The 21,050-nt window shown below is 39.4% G+C and overlaps 1 protein-coding gene across 2 annotated transcripts in view; it reads right to left on the reverse strand.

The window, feature by feature from the left end:
• Window positions 1–279: 279 nt before the first annotated feature.
• The window catches only part of itsn2a (intersectin 2a), a 52,461-nt gene continuing 31,690 nt past the window's right edge, over window positions 280–21,050 (reverse strand). Inside the window, exons 15-40 of one of the 2 annotated variants that reach the window (XM_056259871.1) lie at window positions 19,426–19,510; window positions 19,170–19,309; window positions 18,601–18,681; window positions 17,542–17,678; window positions 17,093–17,370; window positions 14,104–14,225; window positions 13,855–14,018; window positions 12,219–12,291; window positions 11,915–12,093; window positions 11,154–11,209; window positions 10,865–11,031; window positions 10,534–10,567; window positions 10,311–10,432; window positions 9,552–9,648; window positions 9,213–9,404; window positions 7,380–7,501; window positions 7,188–7,294; window positions 5,616–5,799; window positions 5,155–5,253; window positions 4,822–4,989; window positions 4,484–4,693; window positions 4,259–4,380; window positions 3,672–3,754; window positions 3,509–3,592; window positions 1,611–1,784; window positions 280–1,529 (exon numbers count right to left, since the gene is read on the reverse strand). In XM_056259871.1, coding sequence (XP_056115846.1) covers window positions 1,372–1,529; window positions 1,611–1,784; window positions 3,509–3,592; window positions 3,672–3,754; window positions 4,259–4,380; window positions 4,484–4,693; window positions 4,822–4,989; window positions 5,155–5,253; window positions 5,616–5,799; window positions 7,188–7,294; window positions 7,380–7,501; window positions 9,213–9,404; window positions 9,552–9,648; window positions 10,311–10,432; window positions 10,534–10,567; window positions 10,865–11,031; window positions 11,154–11,209; window positions 11,915–12,093; window positions 12,219–12,291; window positions 13,855–14,018; window positions 14,104–14,225; window positions 17,093–17,370; window positions 17,542–17,678; window positions 18,601–18,681; window positions 19,170–19,309; window positions 19,426–19,510 — 3,438 coding nt within the window. In that variant the 3' untranslated portion in view covers window positions 280–1,371. The remainder of the gene's footprint in view (window positions 1,530–1,610; window positions 1,785–3,508; window positions 3,593–3,671; window positions 3,755–4,258; window positions 4,381–4,483; window positions 4,694–4,821; window positions 4,990–5,154; window positions 5,254–5,615; window positions 5,800–7,187; window positions 7,295–7,379; window positions 7,502–9,212; window positions 9,405–9,551; window positions 9,649–10,310; window positions 10,433–10,533; window positions 10,568–10,864; window positions 11,032–11,153; window positions 11,210–11,914; window positions 12,094–12,218; window positions 12,292–13,854; window positions 14,019–14,103; window positions 14,226–17,092; window positions 17,371–17,541; window positions 17,679–18,600; window positions 18,682–19,169; window positions 19,310–19,425; window positions 19,511–21,050) is intronic. The other variant, XM_056259872.1, reaches the window with a different exon arrangement.

Genomic DNA, 21,050 nt, shown 5'->3' on the forward strand with positions numbered 1-21,050 from the left:
GCAATACAGCAATTGATTCCTATAGATGTTTATACAATTATGCATTAAACAAATAGTACACACAATCTTTCGACATCCAGCATCAACCCAAATGTACAACATCCAGACCCAGTCTGTTGTTCAGTTAGGCTTAGGCATAATCAATGGAAAACCATAATAACCATATTATACATTGTTAAAGCATTTATAAATAAAGCTTTCCTAAATTTATACAATTAAGAATTCAAAGAATAATTTGTGTTCCGTCACATATGTTCAGATAACAGTATATAATAAAACAGTGTTTCAGTAAAATGAAACATTCGCTGAGGAGCTTTAGGAATAAGTTCGGGAACCACCGGGGTAGCACAAGTGTGCTTGGCTTCATGGATTCTACAAATTACTGAATTAATGTTGGGCATTTCCTGAGTGCAAGCAATTTCAGTTGAACAAGCAGAGACACCTTTTTAATCTCTTTATTCATAGGAAGCTGCTGTGCATGGTGTTCAGTTTAAAGGCAATGAAGTAAAATAAAATCAATTAAAGGCTGCCAGTCACTCTTAAAGCAGAGCAGTGTATTTCACTCCATTATCCCAGCTAACAGGGAGAATTCTCAGAACTTTGGCTAATGTTCTTGAAAAGGTTCTCTCAAAGTTATGAACAAAAATTCTTCCAGTAACGTTTATTCAAAGCTATCTGGTCTTTAATAATGTTCTCAAAACATTAAAACAAAAATGCTTTTAAAGTATTGTTTAAACGTTTTGTTCTGAAATGCTATAGTTGGATATTTTTTTTTAAATGTTACTACTTGTTCCAGAATGTTCAGAGAACATTTAAAAGTAATGTTCCCAAAATGTTTGCAGAATGATAAAATGGAATGCTTCCAAAACGACTGCATGACCGAGGGGAAAAACTACTTTTTAAAACAAAGACCTAGACGTTTTGAACGTCCAGAGAACATTTAGAAAAACATGTTCATAACTCAAAGCGAACACTAGTAAAACATTTTGTTAGCTGGGATAGCAATCTTTGGCTTTTAAACAATGTAAGGCCAGAAAGAACACCTAATCAAAGTCAACTGTGGTCACACAGATTATGTTCAGATTATAAATGCAATTTAAAAAAAAAATCAAAATACAAACCAGTTCCTATCCCAACCAAATCATCACATTATTGCCCAGTGTTCCCCATCATACAACATCATCCTTAAGCGTGAGAGTAAATATGACACTACCAGCCTCTATTTTACAGCATGTAAACATCCGTTAAGTGGTTCACCTTTTCCATTTCAGGAGTGTTCAATTTTAAATTTGAACACTAATTAACAAACTTTGAAACTTTGTTTTAAGTGATCTGTTTAATGTTGTGGTGCTAATGAAGCAGATGTGGCGTTCACAGGTGAGGTGTTTGCTCATAGAGCTGCAAGTCAAGCCGCACCTTGACCTCTCCAGTTGGAACTTCGTGAAGCAGCAGACGCCGTTCCAATGGGCCTTTACCATCTTGATCCTTCTTTATTGTTGCTACAGGAACTTCAGTACGACCTAGAAAATCTGTATTGAAATCACGATCAGTTGAAAATATGTTTTTTGTGTGTGTATATTTTGTATGTGTGTTGCCGTGTAGAATCCCACCGTCAGGAGAAAACTGGTCCCTCTCAAAGATAGTGAGGCAGAGGACGTCCTGATACAGGTCTTTGATGAAGAAGTGGCAGTTAAAGTTCCATTTGGGGTTGAGCGTGTCGGGCTGATGGCGGGACGTGTAGCACTGAGCGCCCATTGTTAGCTCACAGTATGGGTTACTCTTCCCTGTAAACACACAACACATCACACACTGCAAAAATCATTTCCTAATTATATTTTTGTCTTGATCTACAGTATTAATATCTAAACATTCTTAAAACTAGATTAATTTACTGGAAGAGCAAAACAAAAGCATAGTACAAAAAGCTGAAAATGGGCTTAAAGTCACACTCAGATTCTTTATTTATTTCTTATTTACATCCAAAATGGAGGAAGGGTTTAAGGGACCAAAAATAATTGGGCAACTGACTCAAAATCTGTTTCATGGACAGGTGTGGGCTATTCCTTCATTATTTATTCATCAATTAAGCAGGTAAAAGTTCTGGAGTTGATTCTAAGTGTGGTATTTGCATTTGGAAGCTGCTGTAGCTGTGAACCCACATAATGCGTTTAAAGGAACTCTCCATGCAAGTTAAACAGGCTATCATTAGGCTTCAAAAACAAAACAAATCCATCAGAGAGATAGCAGGAACATTAGGAGTCGCCAAATCAACAGTTTGGTACATTCCGAGAAAAAAAAAAGCTTGCACTGGTGAGCTCAGCGACATAAAAGGCCTGGACGTCCACGGAAGACAACAGTGGTAGATGATCGCAGGATCCTCTCCATAGTAAAGAAAAACCCATTCACAACATTCAGCCAAGTAAAGAGCACTCTCCAGGAGGTAGGTGTGTCATTGTCAAAGTCTACAATCAAGAGAAGACTTCACAAGAGCAAATACAGAGGGTTCACCACAAAGGTTCAAGCCTCAAGAATAGAAAGATAAGATTAGACTTTATCAGAAAAAACATTTAAAAAAGCCTGACCAGTTCTGGAAAAACATTCTTTGGATGGATGGAACTAAGATCAACCTGTACCAGAATGACGGGAAGAAAAAAGTGGAGAAGGCTTGGAACAGCTCATGCACCAAAGCATCCAAATCATCTGTAAATCACCGTGAAGGCAGTGTGGTGGCATGGCTTCCAGTGGCATCGGGTCACTGGTGTTTATTGATGATGTAACAGAAGCAGCCGGATGAATTCTAAAGTGTATAGGGATATACTGTCTGTCCAGATTCAGCCAAATGCAGCAAAGTTGATTGGACAGCTCTTCACGGTACAGATGGACAATGACCCAAAACATACTGCAAATCCCCTGAGTTTTTGAAGGAAAATAAGTGGAATATACAGCAATGGCTGAGTCACCTGATCTCAACCCAATCGAGTATGCATTTCACTTGCTGAAGACAAAACTAAAGGCAGAAAGACCCACGAACAAACAACAACTGAAGACGGCTGCAGGCCTGGCAAAGCAACACAAAGGAGGAAACCTAGTCTTTGGTCCATGGGTTCCAGACTTCAGGCAGTCTGCAAAGGATTCTCAACAAAATATTAAAAATTTGTGATTTTTAAAAACATTTTGTGCATGATTATATTCATTTGTCCAATTAAATTTGAGCCCCTGAAAATGGGGGGAACTGTATAAAAAATGGTTGCAATTCCTAAACTTTTTTTCCCAACCAATTGAATTAAAGCTGAAACTACACTTCTAATTCATCTTGATTGTTTCAATTTAATTTTATTCTGGTGGCATACAAAGTTCTGAAAATTGAGCCTGTGTCCAAATATATACGGACTTAACTGTGTGTGTGTGTGTGTGTGTGTGTGTGTGTGTGTGTGTGTGTGTGTGTGTGTGTGTGTGTGTGTGTGTGTGTATATACAGTGTATATAGTGAGGTTTGTGTATGTTCGAACCGTTGGGTTTGCAGGGCTTCAACTCTATCGCCTCCAGGACCGTTACTAACAGTCTCCCGATTCCACTGTTCTTCTGAGAGCGAGCTAAACAACGTACACAGACTTTTATCAGTAATACCATCACATTGACTTTGACTCTTAATAGCCATCACTGAATCCCAACCTTGGTATGCCTTCTCTCTTTTGAGCTTCTCAGTCTCTATGAAGAGGTCAGAAGCTGTTTTGATCTTCTGCACCCATGCTGTCCTGATTTCAAATGAAAGTGATCAATAACGTTAGTAATTTATATACTGCAACAGACACTTACTGTAATAAATTAGTATTTTTGTATCACTACAGAATAATACTCTACTGAATGTTTTATAGACTTTATTTCCCTTTAGTTCAGTTCAGTGAATCTCTTCAAGTGTGTGTATGATTGCAGTTTTAACTTTTAAGGCCCATTCACACCAAGGAGGATGACGATAAAGTTTTAACAATCGTTAAATTCTATGAGAGTAGGGAAGTCTACACCACAACTATAACGATAACAATACAGAGGAACAATATCATTGGAATCACTTTTCAGAATGATTTTTTTCCAGCTGATGAATGATAAAAACATAGACAGCCAATCAGAATCCATCCTGCTTTAAAGAGTTTGAGCAAAAGGACATAACTGCAGTGCACGCTTATAATAATAAACATTATCATTGGTGGATGCATTTAGGGCATATCTCTAAGCATTTTAGTTTGAAAGTGTACGTGTACCTCTCATTAATGGTGTCAGTCTTGAGTGTGTACACACGGTCAATGTGCGAGATGTGAAAAACCGGATCGTCGCTAGAAGGGTCAGAGGGCATTTTGACCAAGACCTCATTCAGAAACACTGGCTAGAATAAAAAAAATGATATTTTTTTTACAAAATTTTACAAAACAATCTAATACAGCTAAGTACAAGCTCTGAAGGACATCTAACCAATTGTGTTGCTTTACCGTTTTATACATCTTGTACTGTGCATTTGAGTTGGGATTGAAGAGTTTGTCTGGTCCAGATGAGAACTGTTTGGAGGTGTAAGTGAGGAGCAGGAAGTCATTAAACAGGAATGCCCAGAGTTCTTTGCTGCTCTTGGTCTTATGTAGTTTGCCGCTGTGCAGCAGTTTTCGAGGGCCCAGGCAGTTGGTCAGAGAGTTAAAAACGAGGTGCTAAAACAAGAATATAACAAAAACATTTTCATAAATACCATAACACATAATAAAAGCTGTTGTTTTACACTTTAAGGTCATCATGTAGCGCAAAAAGGTCAACAGCAGCTCTCCTTCAGCTGTCTCACCTCAATGACTCCATCACACAGCACATGGTTCTGGATCCATTCCAGCCGATCAGAGTTTTCTTTCTCCCTCACGCCCTCGTTGACTTGTGAGCACAACTCCTCGGCCTGCTCGAGAGCCGCCTGCAGGTGTGCGTGATCTGCGTGAGCTGGAGGGGTGTTCTCCAGAATCTACACAAACATATTTCAGACACAACAAACAATGACTGGCTTAAATAAAAGTCATACAAATAATGCAGAATTAAAGAAATGTATTATGCTATTATATCTCTTATCGTTCTACTCTGTTCTTATCATTCTGTAAAAGTTTCCACAGTTGAGGACAGCTTCTCGTACGTTCTTGATCAGCAGTGGGTAGCGTGTGATTCTCTGCATGGGTTTCAGGAGGAAGCTGGACAGTGGCATTCCTTTACAACGGTAATTACTGGCAATTTTCTACAAAGAAGAGTGAAAAAACACAGAAGGAAGAGAAAGATAAGAGCCTAATTAATGTCCTATCGCTGCTACAGTGAAGTCATCCACACTAGCCCACGAGAGAGTAGTGTTTACAGCGCCATCTTGTGGACTACTGTGGAAAATGGACAACACAACTGGTTTTGCTTCAGGACACTGATCAAGCAGCGACCCAACAATAGACCAAAATTGTTTCTTGTGCAAAAGTACACAAAAGTGTCCACCAAAACGTATTAATATTGCCACTTTAATATTATTCACCGTTTAATATAGACCAGTGCTAACACTACATGTGAATGAGTGTGAACTGCAGTTTCCCTGTTATTAGAACTCCTGTTATTTACCTTCAGGAAGAGTTTGAAGTCAGGTGACTTGTCTGTTTTCTGTTGCAGCAGGGCTGCAGCATTGAGCTGGCAGCTGCAGAAGCGAATGTAGGCCGGCATGTGAGAGAGCTCCGAGGACAGGATATCACCCACCATCTGCACCGGCATCCTCTCTCCAGCCATCTTCTTACGGACACGCAAAGCTCTGAACACACACAAACATACACAAATACGGTATATTATACATTGTTTTGTTTTTTTTGTTTGTTTGCCTAGGAATCCAAATGTACTTGAAATACGAAATTGTCTATTAGTGTACCATTTTAGTGACCCCGCCACTTGTTTAAAGGTGTAGCCAACTAATAAAAATTATACACTAAATATTATTTCTACTGTATTGTTGTAGTTATTTTAATGTAATAATTTTTTACTCTATTGTAGTTATTTTTCCATCTATTCTTAGTTATTTGTAATGTGTTTTTACTCAATTGTAGTTATTTTCAATGTAATTTATACTGCTGTATTTATTTTTAATGTAATAATTTAACTCAATTGTAGTTATTTGTTATGTCATTTTTTACTCTAATATAGATATTTTTAATGTAATCTTTTACTCAATTGTAGTTATTTTTAATGTAATGTTTACTCTATTGTAGACATTTTTAATGTAATAATTGTTATTGTATATTTTTTACTCTGTTGTTGTAACTATTTTTAATATAAAATGTTTAAGTTTTAAAATATGTTTAAGTGTTTTTTTTTTTTATTCAAATGTATCATTCATCATTGTTGTATTGACTAGATGTCTGAAAACAAGGAATAAAATAAATGACTGGCATAAATCAAATAAACCAATCATAAAAATTTTGAAGAATTAAAAAAGGTTCCATCACTCGCATTCATATTGATAATAATTGCAATGACTTCATTGACTGATGTTAACCTGAACAAATTTGTTTAAAGTCCCCGTGAACCGGAAGTTGCAAACGACTTTTCTCCAGTGTTGTGACGTATTTCCGAGAGAAACGGAATACTAAATGAGGCAAAATGGTGGGCGTGGCTTTTTTCCCAACTAGCACCTGATTGGATCTAGAAAAGTAGGTGTTTTCATTCAGCCTGTCTACTGTCAGTTGGAGGGGCGTGATTACGGATGTTAAGAAGACCCCCAAACCGTGAAACCTACGTCATCAGGCAAGGTCCTCCAACGCAGAGGGGAGGGGAAATTTCAGATTTTGATTAAAGATTACGAAGCCAAAAAATTTTTTTGTGTGGATTGACTTGCATGGATGAATTGTTCACCACAAAACGATCAATTTAGGCAAACAAAGTAAATATGGTCAAATTTGAATTCATGGGGACTTTAAATATTTAATTTCTCTATTTTTTTTTTTTCTTTCATTTGCATCCATTGGTTGCTATTTGATAGTGTAAGGTAAATGGTTTCCTACAAAGCCTTTAACCATGTACTGTAAACATCATAAAGAACTGGAAAGTGAATTAATATTGGACTACACAAAAACAAACCATACCAAACCATCCACCACATGCCCTTGCAATTTCACAAACTGCCTCTAGCAGTCACTGTTGACTCACTTTAGGAGTTTGGTGCTGCACATGATCAGTTCCCGCCAGTTCACAAAGATCAGGCTCATCTCAGCCTCTGTCAGCCGCCCTGATTCTGTCATTGGCTTATAGAACACCTAAATATCCACACACACAGGAAATAATAATTACATAGCATAGATGTGTCATACATTTTGACTATTGAAATGACTATTGGTTTACCTCCCCTGCCAGTTCCAGGTCCTCCAGGTAGGACTCCTCCGTTTGAATTAGCTCATGGATGTAGCCTTGTCTCTTTCTTTCCTCAGTGCACATAGAGTCTAAACTGAGCAGATCAGCACACCCTACACACACGCACACGCATTCATCAGCGACCACATCACTACATGTCACAATTGAAAACTTTATTTGTGAAATTCTGCTTCATATAATTGTGAATACTTTCCATACAAAAATGCATCCAGAGCAAAGGTTACAGTATGACATTCAGAGTGAAGTCTAATGGTCTCTAAGGTCATGACTGTTAGCTGGCTGCATAGCTGGTCAAGTATGAGGGCAACACATGTTGCTGGTCATCAGTTCCTTTAACTACTTAATTGAACACATAGAGGCAGACTAACAATCCTGTGATCTACAAATATATGATTGTGCTGATGAACAGTACTTGCTTGTGTGAAAGGTAAGTTCACTTTTGACTAAAAGGGTCGTTCACTGGGGCCATGTCATATTTTTTATTATTATTAAAAATTTTACCCTGTGGTCCATCTATAATGTTAGTCAAGGTTCTTGTACCCAAACATTACTGTTTTAGTTGGTGCCAAACACCATTTTCAGATATTGATACAAGAAATAGAAATCTCTGGCACACTGGAATACACATTTGATAATGGGCTCAGTAAAGTTCAAATATATTTAAAAATAATAATAATAATGAAAAAAATTGATAATTAAAATGAAAAAGACCAAGGACCTAAGTGCATAAATGCATAAAAAAGAAAAAGTTTTTTTTTTTTTTTTTTTTACTGTTAAGAATATTCATATCTATCCTACATCCTCTTTATTGCCTCACCAGGAATGGACAGATCAAGTTACCGAACACTGAATAGGCAAATGTAGGTATAGGTACTACTAGGTTAATGTTTTCAGGTTTTAACTATGTCAGAAATCCAAGGATTTCATAATGAGCCATTCTTGCAGCTTAGTTCCTGTAAATGACCCTGTAAATGATGACTGGGAAGGAAGTTTAGAGTTGTGAAATTTACATAGTACAGAGAACTTTTATTTTAAAAAATATCAAGGAAAATATATGCTCAAGATACGGCCCCATTAATTTGTCACCTCTTAAAAGAAACAGAGAAAAGAAGCGAGTGATATCTAACATTTCCCAACTAAACAGAAAGAAAAAAAAGTGTCCTAAAGCCAGTGGGGTAAACTGATGTGATCGTTTGCTATTTAAGTAAAGTTTAAACAGAAATAGTTGAAGGGGAACTGTTAAATCCTGAAGGCGTGCTTGAGGCTGCTTCCTGGACCAGAGCAGTGTTCTGATTGGCCCAGAAAAGAGAGGAGGAAGAGGAAGGAGGGGCCAGAGCTAGCGTCCTACAATAAAACACAGATGAGGCATGGAAAAAAGGTGGAAGAAAGGAGATAAGGGCAGATGAGAGAATGAATAATGAAGGGATGAATGGAAAGTATATATTAGAACATGTTGATCAAAAAGAAAGAAAGAAAGAAAGAAAGAAAGAAAGAAAGAAAGAAAGAAAGAAAGAAAGAAAGAAAGAAAGAAAGAAAGAAAGAAAGAAAGAAAGAAAGAAAGAAAGAAAGGCTATGTGGCCAAAAAAATCTCTCTTACTTTCCTTTTCTGTAATCAAAATTAAAGAACATAGTTGGGTAAATATGTTTGTGTGCGTGAACATTGTCTCACTAACAGTCTTTTTAAAAGATTATTTCAAATTCAATTAATTTCAATGAATATTTTCTCTACCCTTTTCCAAAATGAACATCTCTGAACTCTGATGTGGAAACAGGAACGGATAAAGTAACGCTCATAGTACTCACATTGCTGGCTGGGATCACATTCTGTGGTCATCTTCACATAGTTGGTTGGAAACAGCCCTATGACCCCTGCAACCTCTCCTTTCCACCAGTCAGGGTTGTCCTTGTTGAGTACGATGATCAGCTGACCTTTTTGGAAGCTCATCTCATCCTTACTGGCTGCTTTGTAGTCATACATTGCAATAACCTGACACACTACAGGGGGAAGGGGAGAGAGACAGAGAGAATGGATGGATGTAGCAGAATGGGACAGAGGAGGGAAAACAACACACACACAACACCACATACAAAAGCTTGTGAATGAAAGAGTATGATGACAACGTGTGTGTGTGTGTGTCTCACATGGTTGAGGTGCAGGAGTTATTTTGCCGCTGTTTGCCTCCAGTAATCTGACATTAGAAGACTGGAACCAGCCCTTTTTACGCTTCTTACCCCGTGCCTACAAAAAGAAACATGTTTTTAGTTTGTTTTTTAAAAGCTGGTGATATTAAGCAGAACAACCAACATTGATAATAAATCAGCATATTAGAATGATTTCTGAAGGATTATGTGACACTAAAGACTGGAACAATGATGCTGAAAATTCAGCTTTCCATCATAGAAATAAATTATATTTTAAATGATGTTCAAATTGAAAACCATTATTTTAAACCGTAATAATATTTCACAATATTACTGTTTTTTTCTGTATTTTTGATCAAATAAATGCAGACTTGATGAGCATAAGAGGCTTCTTTCAAGAAAATAAAAAATAGTAATGTTTCCAAATTTTTGACCGGTACTGCATATATAAATATATATTATTTTTAGCCTTATAGCAGTAGTCGGTATTTAACTGTAAAGGTATATACTGTATGTACAGTATAACTATACACTTCTGGGTGTTGAGTCATATTTCTCTGTGGTTGTTTTGATTTTATTTTGTATTGTCTTTGTACTTTGGTATTAAATTGTATTATCTCTGTACAGCACATTGGGCAACTATGGTTGTATTAAATTGTGCTATATAAATACAACAAAGAAAGAAAGAACACTGTATTGCAGTATAATCAAATGATGTCCTTTGGTAAGGTGAAGTCTGGTTATGTAATATATACTAACCTGTAGTTCACCCAGCCACCAGCTGTTTGAGTTCTTATGCAGCACCACGATCAGCTGACCAGGTGTCAGACTCAATTGCTCTGGTGTTGTGGCAGCATTGGCCATAGTCACCTGAGCAATCTCTGAGGACCAATGAAGAGCACAATTTAATCATGTTTAAAATGTAAAACAGCCAGCCTTGATTTTTGCTTCTATGTTATGGTACTACTCTCTCAAATCTCACCTGGCTTTTTACTGGGAACTCCAGGATTGGTAGTCTAAAAAAAATAATACAGTGAGTACATCATTATGACAATACAACTTAAATATCTACAAATGCTTCATTTAAAACAGCAACATCTTATAAAACGCTTCTCTTCAAAAGAATGTAGTACTCAAATTAGTATCAAAGTATCAATACATAAATCAAATGCATATCAAATACATAAATAAATAATTTTTTGTATTAAATAAATCATCCGTATATGGTGTCTGTAAATTGATAAATAATTCATATTCATATGGTAAATATGAATACATAATATATATCTATACAATTATCTGAATATGCATACATCGGACTCTTTGGGTTTAACGTAGTTTGAAGGGAAGAGGCCAGACTGGTCCCCGATGCACCCTCTCCACCATTCTCCTTCCCTCTCTGTTACCAGAACAGCATCCTCCGCACAGAACGTCAGGTCACCTGACTCCGGACTCTCATAGGTGTACAGAGCCACATACTCTAATTAGGTGAAATCAAATACAAAGCGTGACAAAACCTCTGAAATGACAATTCAATTTCAACATAATATCTCATCTGAATGACCAGAGATGGTTCTATGAAAACATAAACAGACTCCTCACCCTCAGCCAGACCAGAATCTGAAACGTCAATCTCGTCCACAGTAGAATATAATGGCCTAGAAGAGAGAAGAAAAAGAACATAAAAGATTTAGCTTGGCATCAAATTGCGACTACTTTATATGTATTGGTTACTAAATAAATGCAATACATTTATTCCAAAATGACTGATAACATAAAAAAAATGACGATAATAACTTATAAAGATAATAAAGAAACAGAGTATATGTGGAAAATTTATATTTATCTGTCTGGAACAAAAAAAGTCTGACCTACTACATTATAATGATCTAAAATGGGTTAAATGCTGTTTAACAAAATATTGGAAAATTCTAATACTTATTATAGCTGATTCATCTGTGCACATCTTCCTTTTTTTTATTATTATTCATGTGCCCTCGTAATCTTTAATCAAAATAACTTCCCCTCCCACTTGCAACTATATTTCTTCTCTTCTCAGATGGCGGCAACCTGTCACTCACATGACATCACAGCAATAGCAAAACACAAAGATTCAACGATCCAATAAATTCCTGATGGACAAAAACAAGTCCCGCCCTACACTCAGATATGTCAAAATAGGGAAGAAAAAACGATTGCAATTTCCGTTTTATGCTGATTTTACATCAAATATAAAATTAAAAAAAATAATAATCAGCTGTCTTCAAATAGATACTTCAATTATTATTTAATGGAATTATTGCATCAATTATTGCATCACTAATTTGTTTGTGAGGTAAAGTAAGAGGTATCTCATCCCTTACTCGGTCTCTGTGTTATTGGTGGTAACCATGGAGACATATGAGCAAGGGAACCAGCCCCGGCTCTCGTTGAGCTCTCCGTACCACCAGTTCTCCTGCTTCTCTAGAACCGTGATGACGTCATCTTCAGTGAAGCCCAGGTGACTGTCAGTCTTAGCGCTCCACTCACACAGAGCGACAGCCTACAGCACAAACACACACATACTCTAACAAATGGCAATGATCAGAGTAATATTTCTCTCAATGATCAAATAAACAATGTTATATGTGAGATAGATGGGGTGTGTGTATGTTCACACATGCCAACCTGTGAGTGCTGTGTGTTTGTAGACATTGGTGTGTGTGTTGGTGTTGGTCCTTCTATGTCCACTCGAGGAATTCTAGGAAAAATTTGGCATTCATTTATTTATCTAAAATATATGTATGAAATAGTTTGTTTTTAAAAGACTAATAATACAACAAATTTAAATGTCAAAATTAAATAAAAAAACCGAAGTCTGTTTAGATCATGTCTTACCAGCTCAATAGCGGTCAAGGATGTCACACCTACCGAATGCTGCTGTATCTTACCCTCCTCTGACGGAGAGGTCTTTTTACAATAGTTGATTAATAATAGAAGACGGGTGACAGACTAAACAACTGCATCAGATTTTTGTTCCTGAATGTCTGACACATACCAAAACACCACATTTTGGCAGCTTATAAATGTGAAGCTCATCAAAACAGTATGTGTGTTGGCTGGCTGATAAATCGAATATTCATAGTCTATTTGTGTTGATTTTTTTGTCATTATATAAAAAAACTGTGAATATTGTAATTTTGCAAGTAATATCACCCTTTTCATTTGGCTATTAAGTTTCCTAAAGGTGATTAGACTAGTTTTACCATCCTTCTTTGTCTTTCAACCCTCGTGAGTAAGCACACGTATATATATATATATATATATATATATATATATATATACTGTATATATGCTGCATCATTATTAAAAAATGTTTGCAAAAGTGTAGGGTGACCATCTGTCCCTGCAATTGGGAGCTTTGTCCAGTGTCCCGCAAGACGTGCAGTGCACGAAAGCAGTGCTTTCAATAATGCCTGTATCATTTTATTTCTTCCCTGAAATTAAAATGCCACAATAAGAAAAATAATACAACAAAATGTGATTGCCGTTTAAAAATCCATTTGTACAGCCGTCATGTTGTATCTAGAGCGGGAAAATAAGCAACCAACGCATTTGTAGAAAGGGATTTTCCGACAAATAAAGTATTTTAATAAAAATATTTAATATAAAATGTTATCTTTACCAATACCTACTAACCTGTTACTCAGGTCATTATATTTAGCAGACTGAATAGGTCCTGTAGAGTAAATTACATTGTATCACTCGAACCTAGGGCAAATTAAGTAACAGTCACAGAGCCGGTCACAATTAACAAAGCTTATTGACGATTTAAAATGTTATCATCCAACGTGATGCAAAATAGGCTTTCCAACTAATGTAAATCAATATTTACACAGTATAATCGTAGTAAATTTAATTTATCTCTCCACACGGTTCACGCATTGTCACGCAAAATCACATCTACTGCTCTGACAGAGCAATATCCAGGTGGTCACCCTAGCTGTGTGTGACTTTTTTTTTTTATGCATTAGTGAAAACATTTTAATAAAAATATATTGCTGTTTATTGTTTTATTTGTGCATACCGCTGAAAATGAATAAATGTTATTCTTCCTTGCCTTCATGCATGTAACATTAATAAATTATTAATATTTGTTTATCTGCTAGGCTACAATGGCTGTTCGGTTGAAAGGATGTTTCATCTGATTTAAAAAAAAAAAAAAAAAAATTTAAACGTACTACTAGAAAGATTGAAAAGTGGAGTTTTTAAGCTAAATTGCACAGCCTAGTTAGTTAGTAATAGAGCAGTTTTAGTGCCATACCCAGGGTAGTTGGTAGAGGGCGCTGTGGAGTGTGTAACTGGTGCAGTCAGTTCAATCTGACTCTCTTTACAGCATCTCTCAGCATAACTCTCTGGAAACCAGCCACAGTTACCACGGTAACTCCCATACAGCCAGCCGGTCTCCCTAACTGTTGATTCATCTACCTGTGGATCCACAGGAAGCCAAATTGTATGTGTACTTGAATAAGTACATTTACAGCTGCATGAGTGAATGTTTGTTGACATGTACCTGGATCAGACAGTCTGCCTCCAGTGTAAGCTCGTCAGAGTTGCGTGCTGTGAAGGGGTAGAGAGCTCTGTAAGTGGTGAGGGGAGTACATGTGTCTTCAGTGGTCACCACTGGCTGCAAAACTGCAAAAAAAAAACACACATAATCGCCTTAGAAACAGATAACACATCTCACAACCATTCAGCAAAGGCAGCACATCTGCAAATGCATGTTTCAACATGTAAAAACAAATTCAAACAGAAATCCCACGGCAATCATCATCTTATATCTATAATCGATGTACTGATCTCTGCATTTTCTGCACTTAGTGTAAAACATTTTTTTATTTTGGGTGAACTAACCCTTTAATACTTCAATTTTATTATGTCTTATTATGTCTATTATAATGTTATTTAAAGGGATAGTTCACCCAAAATAAAAAAACTGTCATCACTTACTCACTCTTTTTCTTCCGTGAAACAAAACAAAAACAAAAACAAAGTACTGGTCGCTCTCTTCCATAAAGCTGTTTGTTTTCTGAGTCCTGTTTTGTGTGAGCAAAACATCATGACCTTTGCATCAAATAAAATCCCGATTTTTTTCAGGAAAATCACGATTCACGAATTTATCACAATTCTTTTTCATGTTGGTTTTACTATTTTGCCAGTGACTGAGCATTACAGCCAAACTAATGTCCCTATTTTTAAAACAAAGCCTTACAAGGCAACAAAATATAAAATAAAAAAGAATGGCAGACATTTAGGCCAAAGTGGCGAAGATAAAAATCTTATTAAAAGAACAAAGATACACATTACATATACATAACATATAATATACAAATGAAATAAACAGTGCTTTATTTTTTCATCTACAGTAAGTGTATTTAACAGAAGCATTCAAGAAAGTTATACATTGATACTTATTAAAGCTTCTATTAAAGTTCTCAGAGCAATAAGTGATTTTCTAAGAGCGTCACGGACACGGAGAGTGGCACGGACACAGGACACAGAGAGCGGCACGGACACAGGACACAGAGAGTGGCACGAACACAGGACACAGAGAGCGGCATGGAGACCGGCATGGAGACCAGCATTGACACCGGCACGGACACCGGCATGGACACCGGCACGGACACTGGCACGGACACAGAGAGCGGCACGGACACCAGACGTCACTGAGACCGGCATGGACACAGGCACGGACACGGAGACCGGCACAGAGATCGACATGGACACAGGTACGGACACCAGCATGGAGAGCGGCACGGACACCGGACGTCACTGAGACCGGCATGGACACAGGCACGGACACGGAGACCGGCACAGAGATCGACATGGACACAGGTACGGACACCAGCATGGAGAGCGGCACGGACACCGGACGTCACTGAGACCGGCATGGACACAGGCACGGACACGGAGACCGGCACAGAGATCGACATGGACACAGGTACGGACACCAGCATGGAGAGCGGCACGGACACCGGCACGGACACAGAGCCCGGCACGGACACGGAGAGTGGAACGGACACCGGACATCACTGGGACCGGCATGGACACAGCCACGGAGACTGGCACAGAGACCAGCACGGAGAGCGGCACGGGGACCGGCATGGACACAGGCAAGGACACCGGCACGGACACGGAGACTGGCACATACACCAGCATGGACATAGAGACTGGCACAAACACCGGCCCGGACACGGAGAGTGGCAAGGACACTGGCACGGACAAAGGACACGGGGAGCGGCACGGACACCTGCATGGACATGGAGGCCGGCACCGGCACGGACACGGAGAGTGGCACGGACACCGGCACGGACACCGGCACAGAGACAGACACGGACACGGGCATAGACACGGAGACCGGCACGGAGACCAGCATGGACACAGGCAAGGACACCGGCACGGAGACTGGCACGGACACCGGCACGGACACGGAGTGCGGCAAGGAAAAGCCGGCACGGAGAGCGGCACGAACACAGAGACCGCCATGGACACAGCCACAGACACTGGTACGGACACGGAGAGCGGGATGGACACCAGACACGAATACCCTCATGGACACCGGTATGGACACCGGCATGGACACAGAGAGCGGCATGGACACCTGGACGGACACCAGCACGGACACAGGCACGGACACAGAGACCGGCACGGACACTGACACCGGGAAGCACGGAGACCGGCAAGGACAAAGGCACAGACACCAGCACGGACACAGATACCGGCACGGACACCGCCACAGACACGGAGAGCGGCACGGACACCGGACACGGAGACCAGCACAGACACCGGACAGCATGGAGACCGACAAGGACAAGGCACAGACACCGAACATGGAGAGCAGCACGGACATGGAGAGCAGCACGGACATGGAGAGCAGCACGGACATGGAGAGCGGCACGGACATGGAGAACGGCACGGACATGGAGAGCAGCACGGACATGGAGAGCGGCACGGAGGCTGGCATGAATACCGTCACAGACACCGGCAAGGAGACCGGCATGGAAACCGGCACGGACACGGAGAGTATTTATTTTCCTACTATGGAAGTCAATGGGGACCAGCAACTGTTTGGTTAGCCAGATTCTTCAAAATATCTTCTTTTGTGTTCAGCACAAGAAATAAATTAATACAGGTTTGGAACAACATTAGAGTGAGTAAATAAGGACAGAATTTTCATTTTTGGGTGAACTATCCCTTTAAGGACAAATGGCAGCATGCTTACTATTAGGCTACTGTCACTTTAAGACACTCACATTCTAGTGGAGTCTGTTATAGTAACTCGGATAATTAATGGGAGGTAATTAAAGTGAATCATGAAGCTGTGAGAGTAATGACACCCATTACAATGAATAGAATGAAAACATCATATTCATGGCCAAGTGGATGAATTCTGTACTCACCCACACACAGACACAGACACACACACACACACACACACACACACACACACACACACACACACACACACACACACACACACACACACACTTAATTAAACTCACTTTTGTTCTCTGTGCTATTGTATGACATGGAGGGCTGAGTGTGCAGCACCAGTTCATTCCTTTCTCTCTCCTCTCTCTCCTTCTCCTCCCTCTCTCTCTCTCTCTCTTCTGCCCTCCTCTTCTCCTCTTTCTCCCGTGCCTGCTCCTGGGCCTCCTTAAGTCGGGCTTGGGCCTGCCGCTGCTGTTCTTCCCTGAGTTTGGCCTCTCGCTCCTGGGCAAGCTTCTTCTTACGCTCTGCTTCCTCCTGCTCCAGACGCTCCTGCTCCAGCATCGCCTGTCTACAGGCACATGAACAGAATGTTTCTGTGAGTCTGGCCTGAGTCTCAGCATTCATGAGTGGGTTCTACAAGTGGGGGCATATTTGCTGAAAAATGTCACAAGAGGAGAAATGTGTGTGTGTGTGTGTGTGTGTTAGTTAAATGTATGTTTGTCTGAGAGCACAATTTTACCTTGCTTCCTCCTCTCTCTTCCTCTTCCTCTCCTCCTCCTCTTTCCTGTGCCTCTGTATCTCTTTGAGTTTCTCAGATCTTACCCTCCTGAGCTGCTCTAGGACGTCCTGCTGCTGGCTCTGCCTCTGCCTCAACTCCTGCAACATTACCCACACAATCCTTCAACATTTAGTTCATGCTTATAACAAATCATAAAATGATTTGGTATGGTTTCAAATATAGAGTATATGGTATTGCATTGTGCTCAGCTTTACTGACTGCCCAAACTAATCAACTTGCCACTATTGAGTGGTACTGAGCAATTATAAGTGGCAAAACAAATAGTTCTAGATCTGTTCCATTTATGTTTTTTTCATAAATATAACACTACCGCTAAAAAGTTTGGGGTCAGTAAGATTTTTTAAAGTTTAGAAAGTGCTCAACAACGCTGTATTTGATCAACAATACAGTAAAACCGTAATACTGTGAAATACTATTACAAATTAAAATGTTTCCTATTTGAATATATTTTAAAATGTAATTTATTCCTGTGTTGGCAAAGCTCAATTTTCAGCAGCCATTACTCCAGTCTTCAGTGTCACATAATCCTTCAGAAATCATTCTGATATGCTGATTGCTGATTTAAACGTTAAAAAAAAAATTCTTCCAGTTTTTAAGCCCTGGTTATTAGCAACAAATAGCATCATATACGCCATGACTATGTTAAATGGTCTTTAATGCCTCATTTTTGTTTGTCAAGGGACATTTTGGACCCTGGCTCTAACTGTTCTACATACTGTAGCACAAACTGTTCCTTTTAGAAAAATAAATGTTTCTTTAAAAACAAAAATCCCACTACTTTTACTGTTGTTTGTTAGTTTTTAGGCAATGAGTAGAAAACATTGTGAAGTGATGAAAATGGCACAGACAGACACAAAGATGTATGAGGTCACGATGTCAGACATTAGAGCTCATTTCAGTACAATATGGGTAAAGTGAGACTTCTTTCATGAGAATAATTCGAGCAAAAGGTGAAATGAATGATGAGTCTGAGTAAAGAAACGATAAAGAGAGGTCAACCTTTATTAGAAGGAAGAGATTGGTTAAGCAGCCCAGCAAAGAGAGAAGTCCTTGAAGCACACAGTCATCCATATCTACAAACTATAAAGACAGCCGGAGTAAAGAGGAAGAGATGAAAGAGGAGAGATACAGCAGGGGTGGGGGGGGTTATAAAAATGGGCACAGAGAAAGAAAAAAAGAAAGGCTTGGAGCAGAAAACATTAGACGTATACTGAACAATAGCTGAGTGCTAATGCTCAGGTTTCCCATCCGACCAACCGGTGGAGGAAGTGAGTTAGTGATAGTGTGTTTTCTTTAGTGTTGTGAGCTGTGTGAATGTTAGTGTGTAATGAAGTGCTCAATCCTCTGCCTTCAGGCCTGGGAGTTGAGCTGTAGGTTTTAATCACAGGAACATGGAGTGAGTCCCTAGTGAGTAGTGAGCAACTAGTGAGTCCCTCACAGGGACATTAAGGTTTAAAATAATTTCCAAGATAGCAAGTCCCCAACCACACCCACATTAGCTTTAATCAAAACACGGCACTTTAAATGTTGTCGAGGTTTACACTGGGAATGTAAGAGAAGCCGATGACCTTGATTTCTCTGTTGTACTGCTCCATTTGTGAGAGTTTAGCAGTGGTCTCTCTCTCCAAAACATCCAGCTGCTCCTTCAGCTTCCGACAGCTCAGATCTTTCTCGCACACACTCTGTTTCACATCATTTATCAAAGGACCTTGAAAGGGGGAAAAGAAAGAGAGAATGTGTCGGGTTCAAGCGGGATGAAATGGACACAAATGAAATTAGTCGTAGTCTATTCATTGATTGCTTCAGGTCTATGTGAGTTCTCACTTGAGTTGTTTTGGGTTAGATGTAGAAGTCTGTCTGTCAGTTGCTGCTTCTCAGGACCAAAACGACTCAACTGCCTCTGAATTTCCTGTAAAAAAACAAATAAATTATTTAGGCTACTACTCAAAAGTTTGAGGTCAGTAAGATTTTTTAATGTTTTTGAAAGTCTCTTATGCTCACCACCTCAGCATTTATTTGATCAAAAATACAGTAAAAACGGCAATATTGTGAAAAGTTAAAATAATTATTTTCTATTTTATTTTCTTTCCACTTCCTGTTCAGCTACTGTTCGGACGCTCTTGCTTACTGCTCCGCGCTTTGCTCTATCGCTTTTATATTTTTTAATCGCTCTATTGCTTCTATATTTTTAAATTTTATCTCCTTTTATCACCTAATTTTAACTTCAACAAATCAGCACAGTGCTCAAACGCTTGATTACTACAAAAAAGCAGAATTCTTTTCTCCGACCAGCCTCCCACTGAAAGCTTACATTCCGGGGAAGGGAAAACACAACTGCAAAAGGATAAGAGAAAATGCCTCTTCTGGAATCTACTTGCTGCACTAACTGCCAGAGACTTTCACAAAAGATTGCAGTTCTTGAAACAAAGTTACTTGTGGGACCACCAAACCAGATGGAACACACAACAGAGCTTCGTCATGGACGCCCTCAGCATACAGCCGGTGAGTCCCATGAATCTAGTGCTCCAATACAGGGCATACTGAGTGTCGAGAAACAAGCCGATCGACTTACAAATCGATGGCACAAACAGGGCGCGAGACCCAAAGGCACTCGAGACATCAGATTGTCACGAGCATCACATATTGCTGCAGTAGCATCCTCTACCCCAGATACGGCTCTGACAAGGATTGCAAACACTGGTCTACTACCACCGCCTATTCATCTTGAGAACAGATTTGAAGTATTAATGAATGAGGAATCCCTGAATGTGATGAATGTGATCGAACACAGACTGACTCAGCCAGTTACCAACACTGCTAACTGGCGATCAAGGTCGAGCAGACAGCGGCACTCAGCTCAGAGCGCAGCCGAGCACAGGACTCTGATAGTGGGTGACTCCATAATCAGAAACATTATTAGCAGGGATACAACTACGTGCTGCCTTCCACAAGCAACGACTTCTGATGTAAATAGGGAACTTCAGAACATTCTGATGAAACATAAGACTGCAAATGGACTCATCATTCATGTGGGGAAAAATGATATTCATAAAGAGCAGTCAGAACTCCTTAAGAAGGATTTCAATGAACTTTTTGAAACACTTAAAAGACTGAAAGTTCAGCCATTCATCAGTGGACCACTCCCAGCAAGAGGAACAAACAGGTTTTCACGGTTGCTTGGGCTCAACACATGGCTGCAAAAAACCTGCAATATAAAAGGAGTGAACTTCATTGACAACTTCAATCTTTTCTGGAGTCAGAGGCAACTGTTTCAACAGGATGGGCTCCACCCAAACAAACTTGGTTCAAGAGTGCTAAAGGACAACATCTACTTCTCTCTCAATCATCCTTCTGCAGTGTGTGCCAATCCACTCAACCTGAATGGCACACACACACCTGGACACAGTATGAATGACCACAGGACTTCACTTCGGCACCTGAATGGACAT

The sequence above is a fragment of the Rhinichthys klamathensis genome, unplaced genomic scaffold (genome assembly GCF_029890125.1).
Source record: "Rhinichthys klamathensis goyatoka isolate OS25496 unplaced genomic scaffold, OSU_Roscu_1.1 h1tg000170l_1, whole genome shotgun sequence".
NCBI classification, from domain to species: Eukaryota; Metazoa; Chordata; class Actinopteri; order Cypriniformes; family Leuciscidae; genus Rhinichthys; species Rhinichthys klamathensis.